Below are 26,114 nucleotides of genomic sequence, written 5' to 3'. Positions count from 1 at the left end.
TTGCGCATGACGTTTGCACATCCTTGTGTGATTGACACAGGATTGATATCAATACAATAAGTTTGCAATAATATTTCAAAACAGATGCTACAGTATGCCGCTACATTTGTGCCACAAGTATCAATAAGAGATTTTGAGCATGGGCAAGGCATTTTTGGAGCACACCCGAGTCACTGAGTGCTTGTTCGCCGGATGCCCTCACGGAGAAGAAGTCGCTTATCCAACAAAGAGGTGCGCACCCGCATGCGCATGCCAAGCCAAAGTGTGGCTTAGCTTTGTTCAAATAAACGACCAGTTGCAGCAGTGTAACTCTTGGAAGAAGATTATATTGTCAAAATGTACACCTACAGTTCTGTGTCTTTGGCGTGCTAGCTTCATATTTATTTATACATTATATTTATCTTCATTGCAATTGCATCTGAATCCATTGTAGTTCACTTATGTACATGTTCTTTTCTTATTTCCAGAGCAGTTATCAATCCACCTTATTTCTCTCAAAGGCTCTCAGAGTTCAACTGAGAGAAAGAGAGAGGGCAAAAACATGAAATTGATATGCACAGCATTGTGCAGAAGTAATTCAGAGCCAAAATAAGCATCCTCAATTGTGTTTAATTTGAGGAACGGGATGAAGTGCAATAAATACAGCTATTTGTACAGTGCAACTCCGGTCCGAGCTCATCTGTGAATTTGTCTCATGTGACAACAGTCTGTTTCTATAGCTGTGTTTGGTGTTGTTTTCGGAGGGGGGAGGGCATCTCCCAATTCTTTCTGCTGATTTTCAACCTGTTCGCGCAATTATGTGACCCAAGAATTAGATATACATGTAACAAGCAGTGTTCGGACAACCCATTGGCACATCTGTTAACCTCACTTTTTGGCCAAAGTCAGCTGAGATAGACTCTAGCCCACAGTTCCTCCTAAGAAGGACCAACAGAACCAAAAATGGATGAATGGATGAATTACAAGTATGTGTTTGCCAACAGATGTTTGAGGCATTTAAAATGGAGGTATTGTGCTAAATATTTTTGCTTTAATCAAAACTTCAGTCACATCACATTGGTATAATGGCAAAATATGTTGTTTTTTTTAAAAAACACAGTTGTCCAAGTATTGCCTAATGTCTAGACACTATGGTAACAATTATACAATAGGGCACAGTCAGCCCTTTTCAGCATATATAAAGACTGGAATATGAAAAAAGTGGGAGGGAGGACAAGGAAAACTGGAAATATCGGTCATAGTTCTACAATGACAACAATATAACAGATGCCATCACTATTGGTCAAGGTCAATGATCCAGGGAAACTCAATGATTCTGAGGACAAAAAAAAAAAAAAAAAAAAAAAAATCGGAAAATGAAATGTTTCAACACACCCATTTCCCAAGTTCATAAATACAATTGACCGAGAAAGCAATAATCTGTTGACAGAGGATTGTCAGCCTCCTGGTGAAATGGCATTTGCCATTAGCCTCCACACATCCAGCATGACAATGTCATCCTGTCCCATGATGAGAAATTGATTTCATGCTTGAGTGGCAGTCAGCAGGAAGGAGCGAGTGAAACCAAAAGAAAAAAAAACAGAGGGAGAGGACAAGAGATGGAGTGGTGGCTAAGTAAGTGATCTTACTGAAGCAAAATGTAACCTCAAATGAAGCCTCAGAAATACATTGGGGACGAAACAAAACCGACAGTACCAGCAACAAGCACGGAGCCATAGATGGAGTTTAGAAAGTTCAAAAGCACACGCAGCACATTTGAGCGTGAGGGGCAGTCAGACACGGAACAATAAAATGTGTGGAAATCTCCTGGCTGAGCAGAGGCCCGCATAGGAGTGCACATTATAGGCCAGGATGTGGAATTGTCTGGCCACACAATAATGCCCCATTACCTCACTAGGATGGGGAGAGCTCTCTGAAACATGAGAGGCCCGTTGAATGTCCATCCACGAAGGCTTGCTCTTAGTGGAGCGAAGCAACGAGGAGAAAGGAATGGGGCAAATACAGTATAAACCTACTTGATATTAAACCAAAGTTACAACGTAATGTTTCGGCGACATAAACGACCGCCCCCCCACCCCTTCTTTTCTCTGCAGTCTTCCTGTGTTCAGTTCACCTCCCCTTTTTTTTCTCTGGGGCACAAATAGTGGCCTGTGATTGGTTAATAGCACCATAGAGATGCTGAGAATATCCACCAACCAGCGCACGGGTGCCCCATCAGACCGTTACCATAGCAACCCTTAACAACCACAGTGATCGTGCATGTGTGCACTCAAATGCATGCACAACAAGCGATATCAGTGTGTACGCGTGAGTGTGTGTGTGGGCGGGGTGCGTGCGTGTGTGTGCGCGTGTGCGCGTGCGTGCGTGTGTGACAGGTACAAGGAAGGGCCGTGTTACAAGTCTCCTATGAGTAGCCCTCAGTGTTTTCATGTAGTGTAGAATGACAGAATGCTGTTATAATACGCAAAGTACACAAGCTGTGAGATGATTTGAACAATATGCTCTAGTTTTGCCACACCCCTAACTAATTTATGAGCACAATGCAGAAGACAGACAAAAACAAATGGATGAACAGATGGTGTGAAAAACATGACGTGAGCGGGGGTAAAAAGTGTTCAGAAATTCTGAATTGGGACCGGGCCCAGGTCAAAATGTATTGATTATTCGACAACTAATAATTATTGTATTGTAATAATTATCTAAACTATTTTAATGATCATTTAGAACCAATATTTAACTTCAAATTGTCAATACCTCAACATCTCAAATCTCTCAACATCAATTATTATCTGATTTCTGTAGTGTTTTATTGAAACTGATTATATTTTTGATTTAATCAAAATAAGACCTTTGCAAACACCTGATTTAACTTTGGAAAACAATAACTGAACCAGTAATTGATTTGGTTTCAAAAACGCTGAGTGTAACATCAATCCCACTGGGGTGATATTGCGGAATTGTCGTTTCGTTGTTATTTTTTTTTATTCGCGTCATTCAACTACGGTGGCCAAGAAAGGTCACAATTGCAAAAGCCACATCACAACAACGTGTTACATAACTTAATGAACATCTGACGTCATGTACGATGCATATATTATTATTTTTACAACTTTGCTTCTTAAAACCGCAATTTAGCACATCAGCCTTGTTTTATCTTAACATGAACTCAACATTAGCAAAGTCTGATACGTGACTGGAAGCTGACAGTTGTCCTCTTGTACACGTTAGCCCGTCGTACACACTGACAAGCCACAGGAACATCACAAATCATTTGAAAAATAGCATCAATAATTTCTGGCATTGTTGTATGACACAAGCGCCAAGAACAAAAGAACAACTTTATTTTTTTACTATTCCAGCTTTGTGTCTTTTCCCATCAGGCGAGGGTTTTGCTCACGTCCGTAGTGTCTTTTGCAATTGTTGTGACCTTTCTCGGCCACCATACTAAACCAAGTTAAAAAAAAAAACATATTTTTTTGAATAATGAACAATGATCCGGAAAAAATGCTATATATTACACTTAAATGAAAGTTATAATGTTATCTATAAATCGATAGACGATAAAGAATTCTAAAAACTATTTGATAAGGACAGCCCATTATGGTACCAAAAGAACATCTGACACTTACCCTTAGGTCCACACTTAGGTCCCAATCAACTATACATACATTTAGTTAGCTTTTAGTTAGTTTTACCAAGATGGCGGCTCTCCTCTCCCTCTAACCTCCTTGCACACTGAGTACAATGACAATAAAGGGCTTTCTGATTCTGACATAGTAATTAGTCCATTTCATAGACGTATCATATCAACAACTTGTCTCACTTGACTTTCTTCCCAGCCCATATTGCCTTACAAAGCAAGTTTAGGAGTATTTTTATGTACGCCTAAAAAAATAACTTAATGCTCCACATCAAGCGTGGGCAAACGACGGCATGGGGGGCACATGCGGCTCGTTAAACGTTTTAATCCGTCCCGCCAAACTTGAAAAAAATTAAATGAATAAATAAACCTTAATTAATGTATTATTTTCTAAATACTCTGGTGTGTCAAACACAGATATTTCGTTGTAATGCTTTTGTCCATTTTCATTTAAAATTTAATGTATTTTTTTTTTCTCAGATGAGGTGAGGTTATCAAAACACTCCATCCATCTGCTCCTGGTCCGGCCCCTCTGTCAAATTTTAGAACCCATTGTGGCCCACCAATCAAAAGGTGTCCCCACCCCTGCGTTAAACTAGCCAAGATTTAGGTTACAATATCTAGACAGAACTTTATAAAACATGCGTTTGTCTAGTGTTGGACTATGGTGCTGGGGTGTTTGGGTTATTGTAAACAAGCCCACAGCGAGAAAGTTCAATGTAGAGCAGGGGTGGGCAAACTTTTTGATTGGCGGGCCACAATGGGTTCTAAAATTAGACAGCGCAGAGCAGATGGAGTGTTTTGGTAACTTCACCTCATCGGAGAAAAAAATACATTAAATTTTAAATGAAAGTGAACAACAATATATATGTCTTTGAAAAAACCAATTTTTTAGAAAATAAAACATTAACAAGGTTTCTTCATTTAATTTTTTTCAAGTTCGGCGGGCCGGATTAAAACATTTAATGGGCCACTTGTGGCCCCCGGGCCGAAGTTTGCCCACACCTGATCTTTATAGTGTGAAAAAATCATTAAATAAATGACGCTACAAAGACTTTTATATTGTAAAATGTACTAAATTGCTTTCACATGCGAGTAACTAGTAACATGTAATAAATTACATTTTGAAAGTAACTGGACCAAAACTGGTTATAACTAGTACAAAAGATAAAATACTTCGGAGTGAGTCATTTTATCTCGTTCCTGGAGACCGAACAAATCCTCTTTATTTTGAAATGGAACAGTGTATTTTTATAGTCACTATTTCCAATCCTTTCATTTTATGAATGTTTGCGCTTTATGCTTAGAGATATTATGGATGGTTTTCTTTTACTATATCGATTATCACATACTTGCTGTATTGTAGTCCTAACGGTACTGTTACTCTGCAATTCCCACCGCTAATTTTAGCTGCTTAAATGTAAAATTATTTGCACATGACTAAAATGTGACTCTTGCTTTAGAGGTAGCACTATTCCTAACTAAGCATACTAGCTTCAGGCAGCGGAGTACCATGACAAATAACGTTTCTTGCTTCTTTGAAATCTAATTTGCTCCTGCAGACAAACTTGAGTGTCACGAGGCTTTTCTAAAAGTGCACCGATTTTTGTGAGCGTGCCATAAATCAGTGTCATGTTTGAAAGGGATCCTGAGCCTTTTCTGCAGATAATCCATTCTGTTACCTTATCATCGAACAGGATATACGCTTCCTGCATTTTCAACTTTTTCGCATGCAGCAATAGTGCGCAGCATAACATTAAAAAAAATAAATAAATAGCAATTGCCATATTGACAAAAGACAAGAGCAATGGTAATGTTCTAGTTTGATGTGAAAGATTGTGTTACTGGAGGTAGTGCAATCAAGGTTTGTTTGCTTCAAGCTGGCATCAGAAAATTTTAATTTCAAAGAACCCACGAGTCTAGATGAAAGTAAGATCCAAATATAGTATTCACAGAGTAAGAATTTTGAAGTTCTTACTTCAACTCAATCTCCCAAGCAAAAGCAAACATTTATAAAATATAAAGCATAATTTCTTTATGAAGTTGTTCACATAAAACAGATTGTGATGATGAATATATACATGAGTTTGGATGTGATTGGTTAATTCTGAACACAGTCACATCCCAGTTATTAAGAGGGTGTGCATACTTCTGCAACCACATAATCACATTAAACATTTTTATTTCCTCTCTCGAAAACTGTGAAAATTATACGTCACATTAAAAAAGTTTGAAATTGAAAAATTTTGGAATGATTTACCGTGGTCTTATTTTCTTATATCACTTAAACAGGGGTGTGTGTACACTGTATATATAACCATATCATACAAAATATGTTAGCAGGTTTGGATAGTGTGTCAACATAAACTGGCCTTTTTACAAAGACGTTGTGATTTTTTGCAACCTGTTTGTTTTGTGAAGTATACAGAACACAATGCACATGATTGCAACAGTTCCATGTTATTCCACTGATCACAACCTGTGGTACAAAGAGATCATGTGGACTCTCTCCACACAGTGCATATATTTGAATATTACACGAATCCTCTAAATTCAACTGATACAAGACAGTATTCAACACTATTCATGACGTGCATGCCACTGCAAAATCTCTGTTGCAGGGCTTTTCCAGGAAAAGGCTGGGAAACAATGTCATTAGACAGCAACAGTGTGCAACAGGGGAAATCCCTTCCGAGTTGACTGGACTATTACAAGCTACCTTAGCAGGAGTCTAAGTCCCCCGCAAGGCAACTGTGATCTGCTCCAATCCTCACTGTGGGCTAATTGTGGCACTCAGCATGGGGACTAAGATGGATTAGCAAGAAGATCCACTATTCTAAGCAGTCAATACAGGTTGTTTGCAGAAATAGTAAGGACTCCACTGAAACAATCAGGTCTCTGCCTTGAAGTAGGCACTGCAAAAATTGCTGCAAAATTCACAGCTCCAAGTTGTTATGGATCAAGTCTTACCTGTGCAGGTGAAACACTTGACATGAAAGTGGGTGTCTTGAACTCGAACCACCTCTCCTTTGCACACTTCCCGACACCGTTGACACCGAATTGGCCCGACGCTTGGCTCACCTCTGTGATACGCTGTGGTGGACAGAAAGAGGGTACAGTGTCTAAACATTGCAGCTGACTAAGTCTTTTTTTTTTCTTTAACCAGGCAAACATTTTAATTAAATATTAAATAAAAAAATCTTTTTTAAACAAACATATTCAATAAAATGCAGTTATAATGGGCACCAATTACAATTATTTGTATATTTTCACTGTCTGGTCCATGTATCACCTATCTTTTTTTTTTTTTTCAGGCATGACTGTATATAAGATGGTACATTTTAAAATGTTCGATTTGGTTTGGTTAAATAAAAAATGATTTTCCAATTCAAATAATTTTTATTACACCCCTACTAATAGTGCATAATAAAAGACTCGCATTGTATTCACAAGACACAGAGAGATCCCAAGAAAAGCATCTGAATCAACAGCTGCATTCCTGCTTGCTCATTTAGCTCTTCATTTTCCTCAAGGAGCATCCGAGTGGTCCTAAAGTGGTGAAGAGGTACAATGGCAGGGTAACCAGCTGGCCTTGCTCGTCACCTAAATAGCTGACTGAAGGACTTTGCTGCTTCAGTGGTGGCAGCACATAGGCTAGCGTGCTCGAGCTACTGATTGCATTTCACTTGAGGATTCTCCAAGGACTTGCAGTACTTAAAATGTCTAAGAGTCTAGCATGCCTCATATCCTGAGTGCCAAGAGCTGGATGATGCTATGTGCATCTGTGTCTCTTTATAATCATGGAGTAGAGGCAGAATGTATGTATGACTGTCGACAATTACATTCCTGTTCAAATCCGGAGAGTGGGCATTGGAAATATGCAATCTTGATTGCGTCCTACTTGATGTCTCCCACATTGAAGTCACTGTTAATTCATTGTTCCCCTCACAATGGTGGTTGCGCCAATGGATCCCACTACTCGATCAGATGAGTACGTGTCCGATGGACGGAATCAAGACACTTGCTTGTAAATGTGTTTCTTTGTATAAGCAAGAGAAAGAGAGAGAGAGAGAGAGAAGAGAGACTGCTTGTTCTTCATCATTAAGTAGAAGGAACAACAGTGATCCCATCAGGTGAGAAAGAACGATAAGAACAAAGCTTGTGCCAAATCCGACTCAATACGCAGAGATTCATTTACAGTAGTAACCTTCTGAAATCGCGCCAAAACAAACTGGCAATATACTCTACTCTCAACACCCCCCCCCCCCCCCAAAAAAAAAATGACATCGTCACTGCTTGGCTGGTTCAGTTGGAAGGATTTATCCTCATGTGCCTGATTTAGCTTGATAAATTAAATGAAAGAAATGGTTGCCTGATCTTTCATCCTGATATAGGCAATTTTGTATCACAATAATATTATGCCATGATTTATTTACAGTAATTCAATAAAAAATTATGACAACAGACTATGACTGCTTACCATTTCTCACTTTATTTTGAAGTGACATTAAACAGACCTGTCTCCAATGCATTCAGCAGGGCTTCCCCCAGTGCCGCCCAGATTAGACGCCCAAGTTTCTCAATGTAAGTGCAACTGAAAAGAATTATATGTTGTACAAGACAACTGAAGTTTCTTTGACTCTAAAAGACATCCATCCATCCATCCATCCATCCATCTATTCATTATCCAAACCGCTCCTCCTCACGAGGGTTATGGGCGGGCTGGCGCCTATGTCAGCTGTCTTCTGGAAGCGGGCGGGCCACACCCTGAACTGGTTTCCAGCCAATTGCAGGGCACACAAAAACAGACAAACATTCACACTCACAAACACACCTAGGGACAATAAATAGCATCCAATCAACCTGCAAAGTTTTTGGAATGTGGAAGGAAACCACAATACCTGGCCAAAACCAACGCAGGCACGGGGAGAACACGCAAACACCACACAGAAAGGCCGGCGCCCGGATTGCTCCAATCAAACTCTGTACTATGAGGCAGATGTGCTCGCCAGTCACCCCGCAGCCTATTAAAAGCACAATTTTCATAAATATTGATTATTATTGTAACTGGTCACTAGCCAGACACAGAGACGAACACAGATACACACTGCTGATTGGAAACCAATCCCATGCTGTGCGCACAGAAGTCAGGTGAGCGACTCTCATAGATCAGCTTGAATAAGTAGCATTAAAAATATGTTTCTGACATTTAAAAAATAAAAACAAAATAAATAAAAAGATGAGCTTTGCTGTCATGTAATTTTCAGAACATTTATATCTAAAAAGTCAAAATCTAAACTGCGGACTTTATTGGGGGGGAAAAAGAAAAAAAAAAAAAACACATTTGTAAAATTGTATATATTCAATATACGGAATTTTCACAATCATAAGGCACACTTCAAAGTCCTAAATTTTCTCCAAAATAGATGGGGGTGCCTTTGTGGACCGAGTTCCAAAAATCTGGAAAAGTGTGACTTTCATGAGCGCTCCACTGGATTGACTGGGAGCATTTCCAACGACGCGCTGCTAATATAGAGGAAAGGCGGACATTACTGATGACAGCATGCAGATGTTGAAGGGTACAGGGTGGGCGTGAAAGACGATTGGGCATTGTGCAAAACATTGCTTTGGTGAAGGATCTTGAAAATGGCACCCCCGAATAGAAATGTCTATGAAGCATAGGTTTAAACTGCAAGTTGTCAGTTATGCAGAGGGACATTGGAATTAAGCAGCCACGAGAGAATTCAACATCAACAAATCCATGGTTCGCAAGTGGACTTCTTTTATTTATTTTTTTTTACTTTTTTGAACATTGAAAATTATCCATCCATCCATTATCTGTACCGCTTCTCCTGACAAGGGTCGCGGGGGGTGCTGAAGCCTATCCCTGCCATCTTCGGGCTGTAGGCGGGGTACACCCTGTACTGGTTGCCAGCCAATCGCAGGGCACACGTAGACGAACAACCATCCGCCCTCACACTCACGCCTAGGGACAATATAGAGCGCCCAATCAACCTGCCTTACATGTTTTTGGAATATGGGAGGAAACCGGAGTGCCCGGAGGAAACCCACACTGGCACGTGAAGAACATGCAAACTCTGCACAGGAAGGCCGGAGCCGGGATCGAACCCGTGACTTCTGCACTGTGAGGCCATCGCGCTAACCAATCAAGTTTCCTCTGACTCACATGTTGCTACAGGTTACAACGCAAGTAACAAATGAAATGACAATAGGCACAAAAGTAGAAACGTGACACGCTAAAAAACGTTTCTATCATCTAAGCGATATAGAATGTCATATCCCCCTGCTCTATTTTATAAAGTGAATGACAATGTGCTGTACATAGATAGAGAACTCAAATACACAATCAGCTCCGAAACATAAGCATTACGGCATTCCACCCAATTATGTAAGTGGATTTATTCCCATGCAGCCCATTCAAGCCCTCCATTCTTTCCCGAAGACGTGGTGAGTCATTCTTCTAAGGACAGCCGCCAAGCAACAGGTGTAATCCCAGACTAAATCATTGGCAATTGCCCGAGGAGAATCCCGCCTCAAGTTGACAGGTGATAAGAACAGTACCGGGGTCAGTGAGGCAGACAGCGTCCCCAGAGACCAAGAGACTGTTACTATTTCTGCCTCTGACCTGACAGCCGTGGCAAAGAGCCGCAAGGGCTGCTGGGATATTCTTGATGATGAGGAATGAAGAGATAACAATCACTAAAGAAAAGCAATATGACGACCTTGTGGAATTGTCAAGTGGAAGTGCATATAAAACTAATGCATCAAAACTGCAAATAGACATTCTTTCCTATCATGCAACATGCTGGTTCAAGATATTTTGGTGCCTATAGAACTGAATAGTAATGGTGCAACGGCTCATCTTTGATCCATGACCAGTACGGGTCATGCACCACGGTTACAAGTATGAAAGTCTCTAACGATACAGGATTTTTTTCCTCTGTCTCTTTCAGGACATCGACGTTCAGACAGACATGTCAGGGAAGCTGCAAACACACTCTACAAACACGTCACCCCCACAAAGGCCAATTTCAAAATAAAGCTCGCCAAGTGATAAATTGAGTCATTGATGCCAATACAATAGCCTTAGCCTTTTACGCTGACGTTGGCCCGCGTGGTGGCGTAGCAGCTAGCTTGACTTCTCTTTACGACGTTTTTGGCTTGCCTTAATCGCAGTTTTAATGAACATTTCATAGTTGCCACCAACATCAACGCAACCCAAAATTATATTCAGTTGTTAATTGAGAACACTAACAAACCACTAGTTAATTACGGTGCCATTGTATTATATGGCACAAGTCTCCAGCGTTAAGGGCTAGCAGCTAGCTGATTGCATTAGCAACAAGGGCAAGTTGTTCAACAGCTGTTCTTTGGTTTGCTTTTTTTCTCCTTTGTTTTCAATACTGTGGACCAAGATTAATTTGTAATGCAGTCTCCATGATTAAAGGAAGGAAATGTGCCTTAAATTGTACTTTGAGGTCTTTTTCATTATAAAACTAAATGTAGTCTATAAAACACTTTTGCTCATTACATGATTTTACGAAAACATTGAGCTCAAAACGTTTGGTAGGATGCCTTGTTATTTTCTACACTGTACGACATATCAGATGACAATGTCCTGCCTGAAATTGCATTAACTGCATTCTTAAATCCTAAACAGCCATATTCTATTTCTATATTTTTTGTCTTTTTGTTTAATGGGCCAAAGCTTTTTATAAAATATAGAAGTACAAATTTTATTCTTCTTTTTCTGATCTGAAAGCAATCCGATCCGAGACTCAAAATCTGTGATCTTAACCGTGACTTATGTGATCTTTTACACCACGACTGGACAGTATTCAGAGAAACTGAAATTTCACTCCAAACTCAAGGTGATCATTGGGGCATATTCATGTAATGAGATTTTTTGATTACAGGAGAATGGATGGAGCCCGGTTAGAAAGGTTAGGACGCCGGTGTTGTGTCGTTCAAACTTTTGTCAAAATGTCACAAAACCAGTTTGGGATTTTTGTTACACAATGGTTACCACACCCCTTGCCTTTCCTTTAATCTGTCTAATGATTTAAGCATCCTTAGTGACACTTGCTGTCCCTGTCACATCTTTATTCAAACTTGATGCTTATGAGACAGTCACATGTTCAAACATCGACAGACCAATCTGATTAACATTCACGCTCACTGCTCACTTGGGTTCATTCACCTTAGCAGATATAGTTGAGAATAAGTTCTATTTGTTAGAGAGAAATGTTCATGATAAAGCCATGTTCTACAGTGGCAAATGATCAGATCTTTGCCCTCCTGTCTCACTCCACTCTTCTTTTATCAACCTTGAACTGAGCCAAGACCTTGGAGAGGAGCATTCATCAAAGCGATGACTGCCCACTCAGAATCAGGACTAACATTCTGCTACAGTGCCACAGGAGAGCAAAAGGTTACACCACCACTGACAATGTGAATAATCACTCAATCTCACCAGAGGCCGAGGTCATGGAGAGAAGGGGAAACCTCGCACGGTTGTTTATCTTACCTATGGAATATAATATTATTCCATCTAAGAGGGCCCAATTAAAGTTTTATTATAAGAAATCTGTTCTAAAAAACGTTTGGCAACTGTATAAAGTTCATTGTCTTTGTCTTAATGCATTGCATTATGGGATTCATGGTACTGAGAAAACATGTTGAGATTGTCATTAAATGTTAAATTACTTCTCCAAAATATAGGTAGCCTGGAGCAAGACATTTGAATTTAGGTTGCCAAAACGAATACCTCACCTCAGATAAAGTTGTTGTTGATTTTTCATTGACTAAATTTCCCAAACTAATGTTAATAAACACCCACAAGCCAAATCCAAAAGTGGAGGTCTTCAATTTTAGTGTTTGTTGTTTTTCCCCTTTACTAGGACGGAATTAATTACAAGGAATTAATTGAATTTTAATTGTGATCATGATTTGGGTTGCCACGGCAAAATTAACCTGATCATTGGTTATTTATTGCGCAATTTTTTGGTGCTGTGGCAAATCTAATCAAGCATTTCTCAACCATTAGACAGTCAACTACTAGGGCACGAATGCATGGTTAAGGCTTCGTTAAGATGCTTAAATAAGTTAGTGCGCCCTGCTGAGTCTTAGCAAGAGAAGAAAGTACAGCAGAAATTGAAGAAATGGGCATAGCACAGTGAGAGGAGGGAGATCTTCGGAAGGGATTAGCAGCCGTTGTCAGGATATGTTTTGGATTTTAAAATAAAAAGAAAAAAAACATTCCAAATTTCCATTCCTTCATTATCCAAAATAAGGCACAAATAAACAAAAATATATTATGAATCAGTTACTTGTTTGGTCTATAATGTGCAGTGTTGAAGAAAGGGGGAGGGCACGCCACACTGCAAACAGGCTGGTCTCGCGTTGGCTGCAGGCTGGAAAGTACGAGCGCGATGTGATTGTTATTCGTGATCGGCAGCAAAAGACATTGATCGGCGTGCTGATCACATACTTTTCCACGGAAATCAGCCAATCAACATCTGTGACACATCGCTCGGACCACCACTAGTACCAAATGTACGAGTTGTATCAGTTACTCGGTATTGGTGAATACTCACGACTGAGCAATTGTACTGCTATCAGTCTGAAAAAAAGTGTTATTAAAAAATCCCTAGTCTAAAATAACACAATGACCAAAATCAGATTGTTTAATTTCTTGCCAAAGACAATGTGCTTTTTTGCATATACAGCGTGAGGTCATTTTCATATCAAGAGCTTGCTGCCCCCCCCAAAACACAATTTAAATGTTGAATGTGTTAAGCCTTCTAGAGATAAATGTGAATGCTGGATGTAAAATGTTTATGTCACAGCAATAGTTGGTTGTTTCTGATAATTTAGCTCTGCTAGGCAAAAGTCTTGAAAATCAGTTTTGTTAGTGATGTATGGCTCTGCAAATTCCCTCCGGTTCCTGAATTTAATGATCAGTGTATTGATCAAAATGTGTTCTGAACCTCCTGATGTCATTTCAACCTTTAAAACATTTGTTTGTACATGCATGCATGAGTGAAATTTTACTCCAAATGTCTTTGGTAACTTCAGCCCAGCTCGGTCTGCCATGCAGGTAGACAATATGAGACTGGACACAATAATCCCAGTGCTCATAGTTGAAGACAGACATACAGCACTGTGTGTAACAATGCTAAGTGTGAGGATGGCCTCTGGTCTATCGCGCCCAACGCAGTGGAAAATGCACTCGCTTTGGCTTAACAGGCCCATTCATGTACGAGCCAGAGGAGAGCCAGAGGGAACAGGAGGACACATGTTGACTGACTGGAGAAGAGAGGATCTGTCTTTCGCTCAAGTCAGACGTGTTCATGCCAACAGATGCATGTTCAGTAAGCATGTTGCACCACCATCTGCCTGCTGTGACAGGGCTGACACACACCTCGAGCATTCAGCCAGCGGTGAACCTCTATAAAACACAGCTTTTAGCAAGAGGGATATAAATAATAATCGATTAACGAATCGATAAGTGTACTCAGGGGCATCGCTAGGCATAAAGGTCTACTGGGGCACACGCCCCGACTACATTGGCCCGCAACCACCGAAGATATGAATGAATGCACAAATACATATTTAGTAATACTATTTCTGTAATATGTATTTCGACAACTATAAACACTTTAAACACTACCACACAAGCATTGCAAAGCAATTTCTATGTTACGTTACCAAACTACATTGCACGCTCAGTATTCTGCACCCCAGGGAAAATAAATATGCGTTTGAGTGACGTGGAAGTGCCAGAATGGATGGCGCCATGTATGTGTACAAACGTGTAAAGAAAGTTGCTGTTGTCCAAAAAACATTATAGTAACTTGAAGAAAAGAGCATACTATTGTGGATCAACTTGGTTTAATCTGTTGATGTAAATTGACAACTGCGTTTGGGGGAATGTGTGATGAGGGTGATTGGTCGTGACTTGAGCGACTGCGATATATCATTTTCAGTCGACAGCAAGTAGCAAATGTACTGGATTTCTCTGTGAATTGATTGACGTGGTGTTGTTGTGGGGGTATTTGTGATTGGTGATGTGACTATATATGAACAGTGCAGTGTGTGAAGTGCCACCTCCACAAATAAAAATGCTTAATATATTCTTTATGGTCACTTACTTTTTGTCCTTCACATCCTAAGCTGTGCTCCTGCAACGAGAAGCTACTTTATGATGCTCAGGCTCCGCCCTCGGTTGTCATGGTAACAAAAGCGGCGTACAGAATATGGAGCTTCTCATTGAAATGCTATTTTAAAGTAGAGGTGGAACAACTGATCAGGTGATCAACTATAGTCAATTATTTTTATTAATCGTGTAAAGAAATTGTTTAACTCCAAATTGTACAAATCCTCAGAATTTAAGTCTCTCAATAGAATACTTAGATTTCTGTAGTCCACTCTGAAAGCATGAATGCAGGGGTTCAGAACATTCATATTGCTAATTTTCCTCAGAGGCAATGTGGTCAAATTTTGTCAATTCCCATCCGCAAACTGCTGCAATTTCTATGGCATCTTCAGCACGGTAAGATGGAGGACTCTCCAAATAAAAGGACTTTTAGTTTAAAATCCACAACTGCACATCAACAATCGTCCGTGGTCAGTCCAAGTTAATGTACCTCAAAATAAGACCAATACGGGCTGACAGTTTGCAGCTATTCCGGGTTTCCAAGATGTAAAACCTGTGGGGGTACAACCTCGGAAACAAGTTATTGTACCCTAAGAGGTACCAGCACATGTGACAAGGGAGCGTGCAGGCAGGCAAGACCCATCACCATGCCATGTGAGTTAAGTGCACTGGATCAATGATGGAACTTCCTCAGACTAGCGTATGACTGATGCAGTAATACCTGGTTCCACTGATTTGATATGATGGGAAGTGGAAGCAGGACTGAAGGGACTTCACCAGGCGGGTTTTGGACTTCTGCAACAGAGGAGCTGTTTTTAAGTTTCCCCTGACAAATCTAAGCTGTCTTCCCCGTGAATTAACAAGGGACAACTTGTACAAATTCATAACAACATCTACTGAGCCACCAGCCCTGCGGGAGGAAAGCCCTGATTCAGCTGACAGGGGATCAGGGTCAGAGTCAGCTGATACAAGGTCAGCTTAACATCACGGCAGCCCCCGGGTTAGTCTAAGATAAGTACAACAGGGGGCTCCGGGCATCTTCGTCATGCTCCGAATCACAATCACATGAAATCCAGAAGACCAGCAGCAGACTCCCTGGAAAACGTGCAGCGCTTCCTGCTCCTCCAATGGTCGCAAGAGGGCTAAGTGACAGGTGAACTTTAGTGGAAACAGTTGAAAGCCTGTGGGGGGGGGGGGTCGAATATCTGTGAAAGTGCTCCTTTAAAAATATGAAACCCAATAAGTATCCATTTACGCTGCACGAGCGTATAAGAGGCAATGAGGAGTTATAGTATGAGTCAATGTTTTGGGTGTGAATAGTGACGAGAATGAGGAAGAAAAGAAATGAGACAACTGGAAGCAGAATCCACCCCAAATAATTCTGAACTTGTGACTGACCTTGTCATATGATTCATCCAGTTTTTATCATGGTAGCTACATGCGCCAAAATATTGGGAACACCTTTTAACGCAATGAATTAAGACAAATTGCCACGTCAATAAATTTAGCGAAATAAAGGATAGTTTAAGAAAATTAAAAATCTGATTATTGTATTGCACACACACACACACACACGACTGTTCAGGTGTAACTACACGATCAAATGGGCTACTGTTGAGCAGTAGTACTTCCCACTGCTCTCACCTGTGCAAATTGACTTACCATTAGAGCTCATGATGTCCAAGGTGTTGTCAACCAAAACAAGGTCGTTTCGTCGAAAAATACTCCCGTACACTCAGAGTAGTGTTTCCAAATGGTGTCATCAAGAATGAATTTCCGGTGAAGGATAACGATGCTCCGTCCTCACGCACTCATTCTTCGCAACGCCGCTTCCAGTCCATCTCTGAGAAAACGGGAAAAAGAAAACTAACAAAAAATGCACAAAATATGTAAAGACAAGCTCATGTTCCTGTTGTCTTTCTGTGTGTTTTTTTTTCCTCCGGAAAAATTGACTATAGTAAAAACACAAAGACACCTTGCTCACATTGTTTCTCTCTTTTGGCTCTGGAGCGGTGTGCTCACTGTACTGCTGACAGCGCTCGCGACTCTCTCAGCACCACTAATGTCACAGCATGCTGTTTCCGGTAAATCATTTCAAAATAAAATAGACAATTGCAAGTTTGACTTTCAAATAATGGATGACTTAAATAGCGTTTGCAAATACACTCAGTTAAATCTAAACTCATACTATGATAATTGAAATTACGTTTATAAGGTTCATTAAGACCCAGGCCAAGAATATCATAATAATAATTGTCCATCTCTGACCTCTGTATAACTTACGTTCTGTTTAGTATGACTATTCTTATGCTGTCACTTTTTGGCGATTCCTCCAAGACCCGCTAAAAAAAGACCAGGTGGTGCATGTTTCTGCCAGAGCCTGAGCTGATGTGGATAACGAGCAGACAGTTTTGAGAATCCCCCATGATCATTCAAAGACCAACTGCTGCATGTGGCTGCTCTACACTGCAGTAACCAGTGCAAATGTGGTCGGAAAAAAGATTTCTCAGGACTGTGTCAAGCTCCCTCTTTAAGACTGTTAAGCGTGTCACATAAAAAAAAAAAAAAAATTTTAAAAACCAACAACACACAATTACCTAACCACAATTTTCTAAAACTAATTTAAGACAATTTTCTACACTAAGTTAGCTCTCCAGATAGATAACGTATACTCATTGATTCAGTGGAGGGAACAACCAACCTGCAAATATTCCGGAATTCAGGTCTGGATTTTGAAGACAACATCCCCAATGAACATCGGCATAAATCGGGAACAGAAAAATAATCTGGTTTTTTTCCAGCGAATTTAGAATATTTTCTGTTTGAGTGGCTTATTGGGAGTTGTGACTCATGGGGAAAGGAAGGCCTTCTCCTCTGGCCTAATTACAGTAATACCTCACTACTTCGCGGTTCACCTTTCGCGGGTTCAGTGCTTCGCGGGTCTAAAAAATGTTCAAAAATGTAAAACTTTTTTGCCCGGGCACGATCGGGGCTCTCCATTCGCTCCGCTCCGCGGGGGCATTGTAGTTTCGCCGAGCGGCACGACGGGGCGCTGAAGCGGTTAGATGGCCGGCGTGCGCCGAAGAAGAGCGTGGGCGAAGAGCAGAGTGGACGAAGAAGAGCACGTTCCCCCGGGCACGATCGGGGGCGTCGTTTCGCGCGGTTCGGACCGTACCAGAGCCCCGGCCGGCGTGCGTGGCAGTTAAGTCGAAGAGGAGCACCTTCCGCCCGGGCACGAGCGGGGCGACATTTCGCTCCGTTCGGGACCGTACGAGAGCTCCGGAGGAGGCCGGCCGGCGTGCGTGGCAGTTAAGCCGAAGAGGAGCACCTCTTCCGCCCGGGCACGAGCGGAGCGCGAGGCTGTCAGTTATGAATGAATAAATAAATAAATGAAAAATGCTACCTTTCATTTCACAGGGCACACCGGACGGCGTACCAGCAGGTAAAAGTCGAAGTAATTAAATAAATACAAAAAGAAGTAATTGAATAAATACAAAAATAATGGCTGGGGAATAAAAAAATAATAAGTTTTAATAATGTTTTTTTTTTTTTGTTATAACATGAATTTCACTCTCTCTCTCTCTCTCTACCCGTATTCTATATGGTGTACTGTATACAGGGGTGTATACTGTATACCTGTATAGTTTTTTTAAAGCATTTTTGAAGGTGCGCCGCTACTTGACGGATTTTCAGTTTTCGCGGGTGGTCTCGGTCCCCATTAACCGCGATAACCGGGGTATTACTGTACTATCAAAAGCACGGACCTCTAACAAATTGAATTAAATATTTATTTCATTACATTTTTATTTACTTATTCCCAAAAGTCTATTCTCTTCATTACATAGTTTCTCTTGACTTTATTAATTAATTCATTCATTTTTTACCCCTGTTTTTGTCGTGCTTGCCGCTTCATGTGGCAATTGCATGCTGGTGTATTTCATTTTTTTCTTTTATTATGATTCTATTATCGATTCTACAACAGTGACGGGTTCTTATTGAACCAGGTACCAATCTATTGGTGTGTTTTATTGTGAAAGTTTCCCTGTGCTAATGTCACTCATTACTTGACGCACTGATCCTGTCCTCGGCTAATGACGACGTCACCCCTGACTTTAGAAGCCGCCGGTGAATCTACGCTGTTCTTGAAAAAATAATAATAATGTTAATTTTCTGTATAATGAGGTAGATTTTTTTATAGCTTGGCTTAATTTGAAGCGTGGCTAAATGTGTTACAAAGTGAACAAAAAACACTTAAACGTCTTGTGTTAAAATGGGGTGGACAAAAACTGCTATTACACCGCCCTCTTCTGGAAAATCCCTGTAAGCAAATTACTGTCGTTAATTGGATTATTTACTGAAGAGTTAATGCAAAGGGCGAGGTTAATTGTGAGGCATGCTTCACAGTTTATGATTGTTTCAGTAATTACCTTGACTGGTCTGTGTACTTTCTTTTTTCTATAGCTGCCAGATCGTATGAACTTTGTTCGCACGACATGGGAGTGAATTTCATCATTATAAAGAAGAAACAAAATCAATCTTTATATATTCATACTGTGCTAATCTTGTGTCAAATAAATGTTTAGCACGCTTTGTATAGTGTCTGCCTCACAGTTTTTTTTCCCCTTTCGTATTCTGTCTTCATCCCACATTCCAAAAGCAGGTGTTGTGGCGTCCAATTTAAATTACGCCACGGCAGGCTAAAACAAGGGGGGTGGAAACATTGATGACGCGCATCCCAACTGGCTTGACGGTCTATAGAGGCGCATCCATCGCGGAAGCAAATGACAGGCACTTACTTGTCATTCATTGTCGCTCTCTTTGGCAGATCAGCTTTCTCTCTCTCTTTCTCCGCAAAAAGAGTTGGCCGATGTTCCACGGTTGTTCTATGCTCAAGTTCAGGACACGTTGCGCTCGCAGTTGATGTTAGTTTACGCTGAATTGTACGATCAGCAAAATGTTTCTTCCCCTTGCTCACCCCACCACACGATCCAAACCAAACAACAACTACCCACAGGTGAGTGCAACTACTAATAAGAGAAGACCACTCCCCCCCCTGTGACATCAACAATCACCATAAAAGTGGAGTGTGTGCACGCTGGGTTCGTGCACAACACACGAGCATGCATCGCAACAAAAGAAAACCACCCAACACTGTACGTACGGCTCCTACAGCAGGCATGTTAAAATTAGTGAATGCGTGAATGTAAAATTGGTGTGAATGTAAAATTGAATGGTCGGACTCGCTGGCTAGCGACCAGTCCAGGGTGTACCTTACTTTAGGATCAAAATCAGATGGGACAATTGGTTTTCTTCTTATATTAAGATAATGAGGAGGTTGGAGATAGTACTGGGACGTGTTGGTTAGTTTGTGTGTGCGCGCGTGCGTGTGTGTGTGTGCATATGCATGTTGTATTTCTTCAATGATCCAACCACTGTTCAGAGGAAGCCCTGCTTGTCAAGCGCAAAGGAAGCTGGACAATGGGTCAACGGTATGTGAGTGGCGCCTGGCTCTCCTGCATTGTCATACATGCTTGCTGTTTGTCTCTGTGGCCTATTGGTTGTTTGATTCCCTCCGGCATGTGTTGGCTGTAAAGAGTTCCATTTAAAAATGAGCATAAACATGATTAGATTGTTTTGGTGTTACAAATAGCCATATTCTCAGCAGTAGTTGGTCATTTGTATCTTTCACTGATGCACCAAGGCCTTGAAATGATCCCAAAAATTAACCAAAAAAAAAGTACTGTTACATTGGGAACTTGGAGGCCGCTTGACAGGACCACACAGAACATGCAAGTTCCTAAAAACTGCTGACTGACCCACAGACACGTGATTACCATACTGAGATGAAACTCCAAAATGATAAAAAAAATAAAATAAACTGGGAAGATACCATCCTCATTTAGTTGGGATGCAAAATTTATTTTCTAGAAACATGACAAAATATGATCGCAACATGCCAAAAAATCAATCAATCCCACTGAGAGGTTACTTTTTAGATCATAACGTACCCATAATTTGTATAACAGTCAAGTGCTAGAAGTGTCAGTTGTCGAGTGGGTCAATCCCTTCTGGTCCCAACTCTGCCCGTGTCAGTTATGTGCTCTCCATATATCCTACATACTGACTGGAGAAAAACAGGAAGCTAGCCTTCCCGTGCTATGAGGGCAACAGGGCAGGTCAGGGTAAAACAGCAAGATAGTCCACTCCAAATGGGCCAGAGTTAAAGGTTTGGGGACAGTGTTGAAAACAGAATGTCCATGTTGCATTAACACCACCACCGTATTATAATTGCCTGTGTCGACTTGGCTGTCATACCGACACTTTGTTAAATGGGTTGTCTCCTGGATTTGACCCTGAATTGAAATTGAAACCACTGAAATTCACTGGTTAGAGCAGGCGTGGGCAAACTACGGCGTGGGGGCTACATGTGGCCCGTTAAACATTTTAATCTGGCCCGCTGAACTTGAAAAAAATTAAATGAATAAACCTTGTTAAGGTTTTATTTTCTAAATACCGTGTTTTTTCAAAGACATATATATTGTTGTAATGCTTAAGTTCACATTCATTTAAAATTAAATGTATGTTTTTTCTCCGATGAGGTGAGGTTACCAAAACACTCCATCTATCTGCTCCTGGTCCGGCCCCTCTGTCATATTTTAGAACTCATTGTGGCCCGCCAATCAAAAAGTTTGCCCACCCCTGGCTTAGAGTCAAAAACATTTTCTTCAGCATCATTTTCCGCCTTGCTTGCAAGACGGAACCAAAGTTCCCTAAGTAGTCCAACAAAACAAAAACAAAATAAACTCTCACAAAGGTGTTTGATGAAAAAAATAATGTTTTGCCCCATAACTTGGTTTCCACCTCATTGTTTAAAACAAATAGCATTAATTGGTCAATAATTAATATTCCATATCATGTTGACATCTTTGTAGTACTTTACAGTACAGATGTCCTTTACAGGGGCCACTTGGCCAATCATAGTTGCATTTTCTGTGATGCCACATGTTCACCTGGGCTATACGTCCAATTGGGTTAATTAATATTGACATTTACTATGTTTTGGTTCAAGCAGGGCGTAGCCAGCTAGAGTGACATGCTGCAGGTTTATTCAAACGTATTTCTGTGACTATTCTTTTCACTCAGCTGGAATTATGGTTTATATTGAATCCGGTGTATGTGAAAAGTCGTAAGAGCTTCTACTCCACCCACACCCAGTTGGCTCCATTGAGTCTAATGAGCATCACTTGTCAGCTGCTTCACAAACACTATGGCTGTTTCCCCCAATGTAATATATAAATGAGATGATGTCCAACTAGTTATGTGAATATTGAGTTTCTCGAACCTCAAGGTTTTTCTCATTTGGCCGTACAGGCCTACTGGGAATATACATGAATATGTAACGTTAATTGTTTTGTGTCTTTATTCTTCCTGTCTGTTTTGCTCTCATACAATTTTGAAAGTGGACCAAAGACTCTGCAAGACTATTTAACATCTGAAAAGCCATTAGATGATGAATAAATATCTATAACGAAACGTTTGTCGAAATGTCAAAATAAAGGCAACATTCATGCATAGATAGATGCTACACATTTCAGACCAGGTGTTGGGGTTTTGTTGCCACTACCCCTTGTGTTGAAAACTATGGAAGTAAATGCCAGAATATGTTTGCATGTGTGGGCACTGAAAATGAATTGTCTACTTTCAGGAAAATTGTTACGATGACAAGGCACTTCTTTTGACCACAAATGTTATTACCTCTGCTTTTCATGACTAACTAAATGCATTTAGAATTGCAAAGGATTTATTCACTTTTATTGGTGTGTCTGACCTAATTTTTTTATTGGCATCATGATGTGCAGTTTTCACACAAAAATTATGAAAGAATAGACATTGTGCTCAACTACTGTTTCGTATGAACTGTCTGAACTGTATTTAATTAAAAATAATTTGAATAGAAAATTAATATTTTAATGGGTTTTATTTAAAGTAGTGATGCATGGGGTATTTCCGCCCGCACTGTATTGTGTTGGCATGAACACTCAATAGTGTTAATCTAAAAATTCAATACTAATAGTGTCATTATTACTGCACTGTCCTGCTACATTTTGTTGTTGTCACATGCGTTTGGCTGTTTCACACTTCTACAAATGTTACTTTAACACTGGGTATTATGAATGCATATAGACGCTTTGTCAGTGTTCAAATTAACACCCTCGGTGTTGAATTAACACTAGCAGATTTTTGGTCCAGGCAGACATTACCTGTTGCGATATTAGTGGGAAATGTCCATTGTTACCAAATCTTTACAAAAAGAATGAGGGGAATAAGGGGTTTGAAAAATGGATAGATGGAATTACATAAATGTTAAATATATTAAGTTATTGTTACATTTTATGTAGTCATTTTTAAAATTCTGTGCTTCCAAGTTTTCAACTTTGTGAGATTATTCATCTTCGATGGGCATTCTGCCCCAGGGACGGAACGGTCGATCTGTCAAGGACGGAAGTGGGTTTTTGTCTGTCCCTGCAACTGTCCCGTAAACATGGATGTGTTGTGTTGAATTCTTTTTAAAACAAAGACCACTCTTTCCTATCTGTGTAACCATGAAGCCATCTTTATTAACTGCCTGCAACAACACTGCAAAGTCTTTTTTTTTTTCCTTTTTCATGTGTGTTCCTTGCAGTAACATGGAACTCACAGGCATAGTCTGCCCTCTAGTGGTTCAACACATGTATTACCATTGACCGTGCCACAGGACGCCAATTTCCCTGACGACGGACAGAAACACGCCGAGCATGTCTTGCGTGTGTAACGCGCCAATACACTACAATTCAATCCACTTACAAGATACTCCCAGCCGGTAAGTGGATGTGAATAGGAAATTAGCCGGCTAATGAGCTTTATATAATCAATTATGAAACCTCTGCCGTTGGCCTCTCTCCCACGGCGTCATCATGCACTTTTCATGCATTTTTGGGGGGGCAAGGATGGGAGACCGACTGATGAAATGTAATGATGGAAGCGCTTTAAAAAGACGAGGACGGACGGGGATGGAGGAAGATTATTTTTATGAATAATGATAGAGCGACAATGACGGAAGGGCACCCAGTTCATGGACAGAGGACGGAGAAGTCAGAGATAGTATTAAAGAAAACTGGAGAGAGATTGTTGTTTGATTGTTGGTTGATGTTCTTTTTGATTATGGACAAATATTCCCATTGAAACAGAGAAGAAACCACGTAAATATTGTCTTCCATTCTCACCTTTTGTTGTTATTAGACATTTTGTATACTTTCGTCCATATCATGTATGAATTTGATTTTGGGACAATGTTTTTTTTCCACAATGTCACTGCCTACTATTTCGTGCAGTGTTTTTCCAGGCAGTGTTCTATTTTTTTGTTTGTCAATCAACCTCTGTGTCTCCCTTATCGGTATTACGGATCAGCAGTCTGCTAAATTCTTTACAATAATCCTTACAATCATTGTCCTTTGTCCTCCACCCACACAAAAACACACATTTGCAAAGACAGCTAAATAAATGCCCTGTGTCCTGCAGTGGTGCATAGCCAATCGCATGATCACATGTGCAGTGCAGGGCTGATCTGTTCAGGGATCATTGTGTACTTGGGACTTGGAAAATAAAATCAGTTCCGGAATTAACATTTTATTATGCAGACAAAAACACAAAATAATCCCTCCTCGTATTGATTGAGAATTGATTGAGAATAGAAGTCACACTTTGCAATTTGTAGTATGCTTGGGATAAAGTTAGGGGATAAATACATATATAAAGGCACAAGTAGCATCGTGAAATAGTGGTTAGCACATCTACCTCACAGGACTGTGGTTGGGGGTTTGAATCTCTGTCTTCCTTTGTGGTGTTCATGTGTTCTCCCCGTGATTGCTAGGGTTTTCTTTGGTTACCAAAAAACAAAAAGCACTCCTCTCTCATGCATTTTAGGGTTCATTAAAGCCCCAGGTCCTTAGGCCATTGCTCTTATTATCTTTTGTCATGTGTACTGTAGGCCTACATGTGTGTGTGTGTCCTTGTGAGCAGTTGTGGTGTATCTGAGTTTGAGAAGCACTTTTGAGTTCTGTTGTTATTTGCCTATCTGTTATCTGTGATTCGTGGGGGAGCAGTCCAGGAGGTAACTCAGCTCTTGCTCAAAGTGAACTGGGACAGAGACAAGCTCACGCATGACCCAAATGAGGATAAACACTAGAGACCCATGGGCACCACATTAGTGATAGAACTATGGCTAATTGGAGGATGATGTTAGACCAATGCCTGTATTAGATTTGAATGCATTATTACATTAGTAGACACTATGTACAGTCTGAAATGAAGGACCGGGTCAGGTTAAGGCCTACATCAGTCAAACTCATTTTTGTGGATGGGCCACATCCTAGTTATGGTTTCCCTTAGTGGGCTGTTATGACTGTGAACCCATATAAATGATATGATGATCACCTTACGTAATCACTTACACACTGCAAATGGATGGAAAGGCAGTTTTTAAATCAGAAGCCAGTAATTGTTTGTTCAACAATTCTTCAAATTATTTTAAAAGGGGAGGATTGATAACAAATAAAGGCAATATCTCATATCGCAATATTGTTAAAAGTGAAGAAAAAGTGTTATAAACAGGAAGTTTGCGGACCACATAAAAGAGGTCACGGGCCAGATCTGGCCCCCGGGCCTCGAGTTTGAGCGGGCTACAGATTTATAATGCAGGCGAAGATTCCCTCGGGTATGCTGACAAAAAATCAACAAACCTGCTTGGACGCATCCATTTTTTTTCTTTTCTTGTTTTTAATCCACCAACCTCTTCCCTACAAACGGGTGTGACTGGTGTTTCAGAATGAGGAAATACGACATGCCTTGTTCTCGTAGTTATGCACTAATGGTTTTTATAATAACCGCAGTCAAATGAGCAATGGCATTGTAAAGTGGGTTTTAAGTGACAGTTTACGTCCGTGGAGAAGAAGACTTTATGGTGGGGAAGTGCTCGAGACGTGAGGGTAGGAGGAGTTAAAGTCCGCTGTCATGCGGTGTGGGACAGCCTCTGTGGCGTTTAAAGGCAAATACAATCAGACGCTCAAGTGAACGAACAATTCCTACTTTCTCTTACTTTCGTTCTTTCCTGCGCGTTTGAGACAACGTAAAGCAGCGACAGCGGCTATCGGGAAATGCATGGCGAAACGCAGACAGCCAGCGAAACACACGTGTCAGCAAATGAGAGATTTCTTGAAGAGTGGAACAAAAAATAGGTAACCCCCTCTTTCGCTTTCA

The 26,114-nt window shown here is 40.6% G+C and overlaps 2 protein-coding genes across 9 annotated transcripts in view; one reads left to right on the top strand and one right to left on the bottom strand.

The window, feature by feature from the left end:
- Positions 1-19,806, bottom strand: part of ablim3 (actin binding LIM protein family, member 3) — a 56,464-nt gene extending 36,658 nt beyond the window's left edge. For 5 of the 7 annotated variants that reach the window (XR_015842867.1, XR_015842868.1, XM_088293785.1 and 2 more), the window contains exons 1-2: positions 16,482-16,854; positions 6,611-6,733 (exon numbers count right to left, since the gene is read on the bottom strand). Coding sequence is in view for 5 of the 7 variants with exons in the window: in XM_088293785.1 (XP_088149911.1) it covers positions 6,611-6,733; positions 16,482-16,494 (136 nt within the window). In the remaining 2 variants the exon portion in view is untranslated. Of the gene's footprint in view, positions 1-6,610; positions 6,734-16,481; positions 16,903-19,615 lie in introns of those variants that run through there. The other 2 variants (XM_088293786.1, XM_088293788.1) reach the window with 2 other exon arrangements.
- A 355-nt stretch (positions 19,807-20,161) lies between these two features.
- sh3tc2 (SH3 domain and tetratricopeptide repeats 2) overlaps positions 20,162-26,114 on the top strand; it is a 29,772-nt gene continuing 23,819 nt past the window's right edge. The window contains exon 1 of one of the 2 annotated variants that reach the window (XM_088294124.1): positions 20,162-20,308. In XM_088294124.1, coding sequence (XP_088150250.1) covers positions 20,240-20,308 — 69 coding nt within the window. In that variant the 5' untranslated portion in view covers positions 20,162-20,239. Of the gene's footprint in view, positions 20,309-25,792; positions 26,093-26,114 lie in introns of those variants that run through there. The other variant, XM_088294125.1, reaches the window with a different exon arrangement.

Source organism: Idiotropiscis lumnitzeri, chromosome 4 (assembly GCF_059441095.1).
Source record: "Idiotropiscis lumnitzeri isolate Australia: NSW breed Sydney's pygmy pipehorse chromosome 4, RoL_Ilum_1.0, whole genome shotgun sequence".
Taxonomy (NCBI): domain Eukaryota; kingdom Metazoa; phylum Chordata; class Actinopteri; order Syngnathiformes; family Syngnathidae; genus Idiotropiscis; species Idiotropiscis lumnitzeri.
Note: the sequence above shows the minus strand (reverse complement) of the source record. Positions and strands in the feature narration are given on the sequence as shown.